The 10,559-nt window shown below is 32.5% G+C and overlaps 1 protein-coding gene across 1 annotated transcript; it reads right to left on the bottom strand.

Moving 5' to 3' along the window:
• Positions 1-659: 659 nt before the first annotated feature.
• On the bottom strand, positions 660-7,859 carry LOC123711574 (cytochrome P450 4g15-like). Its single transcript, XM_045664170.1, has 11 exons — positions 7,718-7,859; positions 7,141-7,349; positions 6,540-6,737; positions 6,042-6,224; positions 4,177-4,246; positions 3,692-3,818; positions 2,953-3,136; positions 2,575-2,687; positions 1,860-2,097; positions 1,498-1,683; positions 660-1,164 (listed from the first exon to the last, which is right to left on the bottom strand). The coding sequence occupies exons 2-11, from the start codon at positions 7,343-7,345 to the stop codon at positions 983-985; spliced, it is 1,686 nt and encodes a 561-aa protein (XP_045520126.1). The 5' UTR covers positions 7,346-7,349; positions 7,718-7,859; the 3' UTR covers positions 660-982.
• Between the last annotated feature and the right edge of the window lie 2,700 nt (positions 7,860-10,559).

A 10,559-nucleotide genomic window follows, 5' to 3' on the forward strand; every position in this document is an offset into this window, starting at 1 on the left:
TATCGCCAAAATACCAAGCCATTTGCATTTAAATGTTAAAAGAGTTTGTTTACTCCAAATAGTACAAAATAATATTTTTATATGTTGACATTGTATAAGTTTAATTAAAATATTTTGCATGATAAACATTCAACAATAATCGGTGTTATTGCTGTTATTTATGTATTTTAAATATTATGTATTTTCTATTAACCTTTAAGTGTAAAAGTATAGTTAGGTCTAAAATATTTTTTTTCTCTTTTGCGTCTGAGTCGCAACCTAAGTGTTGTGGTCTCTGGTAGAATGACCAGAGCTGTAGAACAAGTCTGTTCCACAGCATAATGCTGAGCCATGGCCAGTAACTACCACAACGCACACACATTACACACTTAAAATGTTTTTTGGTTTCTTTCCATAATTTTTGTTATTTTTCTTTTTTGATTATTATTATTTTGTTATTAATCAATGTATATGTATATAAATATAACACTAGTTATAATAAACAAGACGCTATCAAAACAGCTTTGTTACCTTTAGATTTAAGAAGAAATTGTGCCTTGGATAATGTTAATTGTAATAAATTTTAACAACCTTGTACCTACGTAAATGTTCGTTAATAAACTATAATTTGTAACCACGAAAGAGATTGTTCGTCAACCAAAAAGAAATTAATAAAACCGTCTTCTTAAAGAGCATTTATTTCATGATATAAATAAATAAAATCACCTGTCGCAACCAGTCTAGTATATAAATAACCCTAATTACACAAATGATAAACTTATATCAAATAGAAATTAGTAAGCCATATTTTAAATAACTTGCTCCTAACTAAATGGCTAATTGCAGACCTAGAATTCCATATTCCATATTTCCAGCCATAGAAATAGTCACGTTGGTTATAATTCCACCACTCTCCCAATCTTAATCCGGATTAAATAGGTTTAGACAAGACTTAGTAGCTCTTAAATTGAGGGTTGTTAAAGGTCTGCAACCAGTTAAGGAGTTAAACAGCGGTGGACGGCACCCGTTGCCTGGGCGCAATTTTTACCCTGAAGCCGTCAGTTCTCTTCAGGATAATATCAGCCTGTAGCACAAACTGGTCCTCAGTGACGTCTGACTCCATCTTGTAGTTGCGGAGAATAGTGGAGAGGAGAACTTTGAGTTTCAGAAGGGCGTACTTACGGCCTGGAATATGCACATACAGGATTGATGCGTTGGTTAAAATCATAAAAGGTTAATCTTGAAGCAATTAATTAGATTTAGTATAATGACGGTGATAGAATAGATGTTGTTGATTCGTTGAAGTTTTGATGACACCTCCCCAATAGTGCCTCCATATTTTGGCAAGGTGACTTTATAGTGGGGGAAAGTATTAAATATGGTTGGGAAACTGATTTACGTCATCATAATTCATTTGCCTGCCTATTTTAATACAGCTAATATGTACCACTTTTGTAAATACACGATTTGTTATTATTAATTAATGAAAAAGTCGATTATTTTTAAAGGATCACGTACCGACACAACTCCTGGGTCCAGCACTGAATGGAATGTAGCTGTAGTAGTGTCTGTTCGATGTGTTCTCTGGCAAGAAGTTGTCAGGGTCGAAAACGTTGGGGTTCTTGTAGTATTTGGGGTTGCGGTGGATCTGGAAGGTTCCTACAACCACGGTAGATCCCGCGGGAAGTAGGTAGTTGTTTGTGGCTGAAATTTACAAATTACTCCATTAAGGACTACCCGCTAGCCCATTAAATTTACCAGCTTTTTAGACGCTTATGGGAAACTCATAAAACCAGAATCTCATAAATACGTATAAGTATAATCCAGCTTTGTGTAGTATATTTTACACAATGATAAAACTTTACTTGAATGAAACTTACAAATCTTAACATCACGGTTCAGCTTCCTTGCAATAATTGGCACAGGTGGGTACATCCTAAGTGATTCGAAGATTACTCTCTCGAGGTATTTCATCTGAAGGGTGTCTTCAAAGGTGCATGGACGGTCAGAGTCGCCGAAGATAGAGTAGAGCTCGTCGTACACTCTGGTCTGAATGTCGTGGTGGATACCGAGGAGGCAAAGCACGAAACTGGATCCAGCAGCTGTAGTGTCGTGGCCCTAAAATTATTCATGATTTAGTATAAGACGGTATAGTGTACAGTGAGTAATGGGTTCGATTCCAATGAAACATTAATTGTTTTGGTCTGAAAGGCATCGCTTCAAAAAATTCAAGCTTACAACAATACTTTCATATATAAACTGAGATACATTGTATGGTCTTTTATTAGCATTTACACATTTAAAGAAAACACTTATTTTCCGGTTTGAAGCTATGTATTATAAGCTTATAATTATTTTACATAATTTTATGACGTTTCGCGTGCTTTACAGCGTGCGTGGTCACGGGGATTAATAAGTTTATAATAATACATAGATTCGATACGGTAAAAAAGTGTATTCTTTAACTGAGAAACGTTACTGGATGACAGCCAATAAGTCTCAACTTTGAATATTATCCTAAGAGGAAATTCATATAGCCCTGGCGTGCCTCTTTGTAGTGTAGTTCTATCTTCTATAGAAAGAAAATTGAAATACCTCGAACATAATAGTGTCAACCTCTTCTTTAATTTCATGGTCTGTGATCTTGTGTGCTCCACTCTGGGCGGCTTCAATCATAAGGTCCAAGAAAGCAAGTCGTTTCTTTTCACCTTAAACAGTTAAAATGTATGTTTACGAAATATAAATATCAACGTCAACTATACTAGAAGACAAAACATGTGTTCTAATGTGACAAAATTACATCTAATTTTACTGTTTCAGTACTCTTTCTCTGGTTGTAAACAGTGACTAAAAGCCTATTAGTATGGGCGTCGATTGTGATGGGATTTAACACACAATCTCAACATGGACCTCAACTTTATTCTTATTATAAGTATATAAATCACATTTCATACATTTTTTTCTTTATCTTACCAACATCGTTTTCATCATTGAAGTCCAGATCGTCACGGTAGCCCTTGAACACTGTGTCAGCCAGGGTCTTAGCATTGGCTAGTCCAGACATATCTTTGTCAAACGTCTTTTCTTCGACAACGGTTGCTGTGGCAAGTCCCTGAGACTTGTTATGGATGTACTTTTCCTTCTTGTTCTTGATTACCTATTACGAATAATGAGAAATATTATGTATTTTTGAAATAATATCTATGCGTATTTGTAATCATCGTTTTGCGTTGTTTCGAGATTAGAACCAAACATTTTAGGTTTCTTGGAATTATAAAATATAGTTCTATCAACTTCGTACTTGAACCTGTGTCGCTGTTTCTAATAAATTGCTTGCGGTGCCATACATTACTCGTATTATATATCTATATATCTGTGTTGACCTTTACACACAGATACAAAAAAAATTAATAATGTAAATCATTTCTTGACTCAACTTGAACAAAAAGAATCATAAAAATCCAGCCATTTAGGAGTTTACTAAAACATGTACAGAAAATTTATATATATATACCAGCTGTTTATTTGCTTTATAGATAGATACTGACTGCAGCGCCATCTTCCGGGCTGATTTGTGAATCTAAACCATCTAGGGCGCCACCCAACCGTATACAAAAAATTCATTCAAATGCTGGATGCTGGACCAGCTGTTTAAGAGGAGTTCAGTGACACACACGTATAGTAAAATCATATATATAGGAAAATGTAATACTTTGTTGGTAAGTCCGTGGATGATTCCTAAAAGATTCTTCTGTTTCTCAAAGAAAGAGGTGAACTTGAAAATGGCGTCAAAACGCAGCCAGAATTTGTAGTGCCTTTGGTGAATGATGTCACACATCCTGAAAATAAATAAGATACTTTCTTAAAAGCAAGCCTTTAAAATTTTATAACTAATTTATTTATCTTATTCTTATAGATTTTAGAATTTTTTTGTCTGATATTTTCTTAAATATAAATGTATAGATACAAAAAACTTTTGTATGGCAGCAATTAGTGGTTGCCTGGAAGAGATCGTTCAATAAGGTGATAAGGGTTCAATAATAGCGGGAAGTGGACACACTGGAAGCGTTAAATATTTTTTGTTTCAGAGGTCTGCTCTGTTATGTTATGTTTTGGGTTGCAGAGTGACTGATGCTTTTAATTTCAGACATTTCTGACTACTTTTTATTTTAGTAAATTAATAGAAATATAACTTACTTCATGACAGCCATAGCATAGTCAAAGCCGGATTCATCTTGAGTTTCCTTAGTGATACCCATTGCAGTTTCTGTAATAAGTTGAAATGTATAATAAATTACCAAACACAGAGGTAAAAGTGTATAGTTCTCAACATTATAAACAAGTATTTGATTCTTTACAACCCTTAGTTTTGGGCTTTAGATTTGTGTATCTGTTTCGTGTTATTTTTCAAAAAAAGCACTTGACATCAGATTTCTGTGTTTGGCACACGCCGACGCTTAAGTTAGCTGGTTTTTTTACAGACGTTTTTCTTCACCGTACATACAAGCGAGTGTTAAATGCGCATTTAATCAACGTTTTGTATAAAATAAATATCACAAATTCTTAATTTTTAGCTAAATATTCGGATGAATATTCAACAGGTTATGAAATGATATAAAAATGAGGTCGTGCGTTCAAGTCACGGTGCACCAATGGACATCTTTTTTTTTGTACGGTAAACAAAACATTATGAGGAATATCGAGACTTCGTTCCGAAATCTTCAGCGTGTCTACAGTAGGATGCATACGAACCGGCATCTGATACAATTGTTGTGTATTCCTTAACTGCAATAGATTTGTGTAATAATCTTCAGCTTTTGGCCCGAGCCACACGCTATGCTAGTAATTGATAATTGTTGTTACAAATGCGTGTGCCATAATTACACAGTGACCCTGACTCATCGGTACTTATTAAACAAAATAGACCAACAATTATAATTTAAGTATCGAGTCAAGGTCAGATATATACTACTGAAGCATTCTTCTTATTAGGAATTGTATATAAATCCTTATTAACCTGTTATTTTTAAGGACTGTAGTTGCCCCAAATTTACTCCTTATATATAATAACCTAACATAATTGTAGTAGATCATACAAGGACCGTATACGCGACCTTGATCCGAACGGAGGAATTTCTATAAAAATTCAAATTGTGTTAAAGATATAGAGTGTGGAGACAAGTGGAACGTTATAATAACATGTGAATTAGTGACTGACAATAAGACTTGGCTTAAAGGTCTCGTTATCAGGTCATAAAATTAATATAAAAAAAGAGAGTGAATAATAAAATTATTCTTTATACATGTGTGAAATGTTTCTAATAAATCTAACTATCTGACTATTGCTCTAGTGATAAATTTATTTTTTCAACTAAATAACTAAAATACATGAAATAAAAATTAGACGCATATACCTAAAGGTCATAGATTAATAATGTATTATGTAAATGCAAGTTACATGATTAAACAATACAATTAATTGGTACGTCAGTATTTATTTGAATTAATTTCACTTTCATTGGCATAAATTAATAAGAAATACAATAAATTCTGTATCTGCATTAAATGACATTGAAGATATTTGAGGTTAAGCTATAACAACATAATGTTATAGTAATATGTATATGTTTTTTGGTTTTTAAAACTAAATGAATCTCATTACAATGGTCTATGCCACTAGAGTTATGTTTACGTGTCGTTTTACGATCAAATGGCAGATATTTTAACTAAATTGTTTAACTATTAACATTAGTATTAGCAATTAGATAGTAATTATTTGCTTTCTATGCTATCAAAACTGTGATGAAACAACACAGTCTTAAAACTGATTACTGTCGCTTATAAGGTGGTCAGAGTGAATCGATATACAGGAGTTATTTTAGCAAAATCACTTTTTTCACGCGAAATTTCTCCGTGCAGAGTTAGGTTATGTTTTGCATGGATACGTATGGATTCGAATTTGAGATCTATTTTGATATGACTACTGCGAATACGTTTTTGACATATGGGACTCCGTGTATTCACTGAATTTTAGGGACTTTAAACTGTGAAAAAAGGCTTACCTAATAGAATATCCACTGTTACACCACTCATGTAGTCATGGACGTCGAACTCTTTACCCATTTCCGGCTTCATCCTGTTAACCACAGATTTACTGTTCTGGTTAAATGTGTCAACGAAGGATTTCAAGATGTTTATGTGGAATGTAGGAGCGATGATCTTGCGGTGCGATCTCCATTTTTCACCTGAAATAAAATTGCGGGTGTGTTAATTATTGTTAGAGATACACTATAATATAGGTAAAGTAGTTTGGAAATTCATTGTATTTATTCTATATAAATTACTCAAGTGTAAACTGACCAAGTTTACTGACTGACCTTATGTTTGCGTAAATAACTTAAATATATATTTTTCTATATAAATTAATTTATATCTAATAAATTGTAAATTATTTATTCGATATAATTATGTTCTCGTTTTCGTATAAATTACTAAGTTTTTTTTAATTTATTGAATTAAAAATGGTACAATATAATAAACAATTCAAAAAGAGAATTTACCTGAGCTGATAAGTAGTCCCTCTCCAAGCCAAGGTTTGAAGAATCTATATTCGGAGGCCTTATCAATGTGAACTTGACTGTTGAGGATGACTTCCACATCATCGGGATCAGTTAAGAATACAATTAACTTAGATCCAATCCAACCACGTACGACGGAGCCGTACATCTCAACGTAAGATAAACCTAATCTCACCAATTCTGAAAAACCCCAACAAGCGTGAACCGAGATTTTCGTAATAGATTAACATGATTGTATCCAACATATTACAACATCATATAATATAACAACATATAAAATAATAACAATTTTTTTTTGAAAATAGAACGTAAAAATTAATTTTCAACTTTACTTTTCAACAATTAATGGAAAAAGTGTGTAATGACAGTAAAGCTGCAAAGACATGACATGTCTTTTGACTGGTCATTTCAGATAGAAGCTAATAAAACTGGAGATTCTTGAAGACTTTCAGAAACGAAACTATGACTCCACTTCGACCTACGGATGTCAGACTTAGCACTAAGTGTCATTTATGAAGTGATTTTATTTAACACATATCACGTATTAGTTGGGTTTATTAAATAGTTGTAGTCTATGGCTTACCTTCTGGTTTTTTACCAAGAGCCAATAGGGCATTACCAAATACTGGCAATGCAATAGGCCCTGGCAATTTGTTTCCCAGTTTGTATATTCTTGTCTGCTGCTGCCATCTGTATAAGAGCCAGAGTCCAGTAGCAAGAAGAATTAAAGGATAGAAGATGAGTCTTGTCGACAGCTGATTCGTCTGGATGTCATCGACGACCGTCATTTTGCTGGAATAAATAAAAAAATCTAATATACTTTTTTACTATAAACGAACAATGTTCAAAAACATTCATATGGTTAAATGAATATCAAGATTGTTTTAATGTTACAGGATGCAAATGGACAGGAGGATGTGTGATATTTAGTAACTTTATAATATTTTAATTTGGAATAAAGTAATAAAAGGTTATAAAGCGTTATTTACGGCGTATTCTTCAACATCTTACTATTTTGTATCTGACGTATTAGATATTAATTACTTGAATATAGACAAAAGTTTACTTTAAAATAGAAAAAGAACACTGTTAATTTTTTAAGTTTAAAAAGCAAACAAAAAAAAATGAAAATCACTAAAAAGTACCACTTCACTTCGTACCTGGTCTTCCAGACGGTATGGTTTTAAAGATATAATCCGTCTCACTGCACTTACTATTTTTATTGGTGAGTTAGGTTTATTTGGCGTAATAATTTGCAAAGCAACTGTTTTTATAGAATGACGCTGGCCCGTGATGTATTGTATATAAAGGGTAGAATACACTCTAGATTAATTAGCATATTGCGCGTTTGACTTGAGGTATTATTTAGTAGTTTAAAGTTTACTAATCTAATTGCTTATTTCTTTTATTTTAAAGTTAAACCCTTTTTGAAATCGACTAAAAACGCAATGCAAACAATCAATTGTAAATATTAATTTGATTTATGGGAAACCAAAACATTATGGGCAATCTAAATACAGACTAACAACTTAATGAGGTTATAAAATAGTATATGAGAAATAATGACAAAACATATAGAGAATAGCATTTTATGTACATCTTCGGTCACATTAATATTGTTGGTAAAAGATTTACATACAAAATTTTAGAGCAATAGTAATACTCATCCATAGATTTATCTGCATTTAACTAAATAACACTATATTGAAAAACAGATAAATATTCTTTATAGGTATAGGTAATGAATGCTTCTTTGGATATAGATACAAAATGTATGTCCTGGAAATCTCTCTTTCTTAACAACAAGAAAAACCGGTTAAGTTTAGATGATAGAAGACTTAGTAACGAATGGAAAAGGTAGCTATTTTAGCGCTTATTTACTGCCTATAAGTGTCTAGAAAAACTTTGCATTTATAGAGGAAAATGTGTAGGAACTTTTTAAGAGATATGTTCACGAATATACCCATACAATATCATAACTTTAAATTTTTCATCATAATAGAAACGTCATATATTAATACTTTTTTAGATTATTAATCATATTCAAAAGTATCTCAATACATACATGACAGTGTCAACAATTAATAAATTAAATTAAAATAAATATTATATATGGGAACGTAGCTTTATACCAATGAAATCAAACTCATATTCGTTGACATTTCACCTGAAAAAAAATTCATTGTTTGCTAATTGATTAAATTATTATTCGTTATAATTACAGGTAAAGGTATGATTAGGTATATTAAATTATTTAAACGAATTGTGTTTTAAATATGGGTCTCAGTCATTGTTGAACCATGTAAATATTGTAAGCGTACGCAATATAGAAAACAGGTATATTCTGAATTGCGAACAATATACAAACATTCTGTTGTAACTCTATTGGTTCTAGCAAATTTGATCAAATTATCATTTGCTAAGGTATTAATGTAAGGCGGTTAAGTTATACTGTGGGATAGGAATAACAAGTTTTAAATCTTTGATAATTTTGGAAGCGATAATAAATAGAAACAAACGATTCTTAATATAAAATGTCATGCAAACATAAATAAAGGATATACGAAAAGCCAACAAATTGTAATTTATCACACTCTACCAGGCATAAACGATTTTTGAGATGTTTATCGCTTGTAATTTCGGTAAAACCGAAAGATGATTCCAGAAAAACAACACGGTTAAATCAATGCTTTTAAAAATAATAGCTTTGCATTTTAAGTATTTGCATTTTATTCAGTATTAAGTACGATTCAAGGTCAAATAGAATAGTTTTTCTTGAGTTTTTTTATCTAGGTGCAGGCTCGCTTGATATAAAGTGAAAACGCCGGCCATGGAAACTCACAATGAACTCGAGGATTTGCAAGTGCGTTCCCGGTCTTTTAGAAGTTTATTCTTAAGGTCTTTCACTCAGAGTCGAGGCTGCGCAAACTATGGGTAATATTCGGAAACGAGACACTCTTCCGTATGTCAAAAACGTATAGACGTTCTGTAGATCGTCTAGTATTATGTATAGTACTAAGTTTTGTTTCAGAATCTTGCCATATGACTCGCGTAAAAGAATTCGTCGTCGTGCGTCGGAGATATTATAATTGTATAAATAGTATGATATATTTCTTTTGAGTTGGTTAATAACATGCTTTAAAAACATTCCATTGTGTAAAAACAAACATCAAGACAGAAAACGGAGAACTTCTTTCCTCATGAAATTTCCAAGTTGGTTTCGTAAATTTCTTAGGTTTTCGCAAAATGTTCCAGACAGAAATCTTAAGACCCACGTTTGTCCGTAGGATTTAGATATAAGAAAAAGTAATACACATTAAGTAAAAGGTCATCGGCGCGGTTCATTCTACAAGGATTTTATAAAAACGTTGACCACTTGTGAGTTGACAATGTTTAGGAAATAAAACTTGAATATGGGAGGTCATATTCATGTCAGTGACCTTCAAGCTGATTTTTGTTTTTTTTTAACAGGAGGCAAACGAGTATTATGCTCGATGTTATGTGATACCGCCAACCCATTGACACTCTCAATGCCAAAAGGCTCGCGAATGCGATTAAGAAATGATACGCTCTCTTGAAGGACCCTAAGTCAAATTGGTTCGGAAATACTTCAGTGGGTATCTGGCTCCACATAGTGGTTCTACGTCACACGAATCACGTTCGAATCAGGAACTATCAAAATTAAAAATGATCAACGAAACGGACGCAATCTGAGTCAATCAACCCTGCTACACAAGATTATTGTACTAAAAACACAGTCGTCAGTTTGTGAAACGTTTAAAAGGCTTGGAAATGTTTTTTTTTAAAATACGTTAAGTGGATAAATGAAAAAACACAAATAAAGGTCAGCCTTTTAGCGCGTGTACGATGTGATTATAAAGTTAAGTACTACAATAAAACTTGTTTGACTTACTAATTCTGAAAAAAGTTGTTTTTAATTGGCCAAACAAACAATAATTGTGATGGAAGGACAAAATTTTATTTGTTTGGAGTTAGTGTATA

The sequence above is a fragment of the Pieris brassicae genome, chromosome 7 (genome assembly GCF_905147105.1).
Source record: "Pieris brassicae chromosome 7, ilPieBrab1.1, whole genome shotgun sequence".
NCBI lineage: Eukaryota > Metazoa > Arthropoda > Insecta > Lepidoptera > Pieridae > Pieris > Pieris brassicae.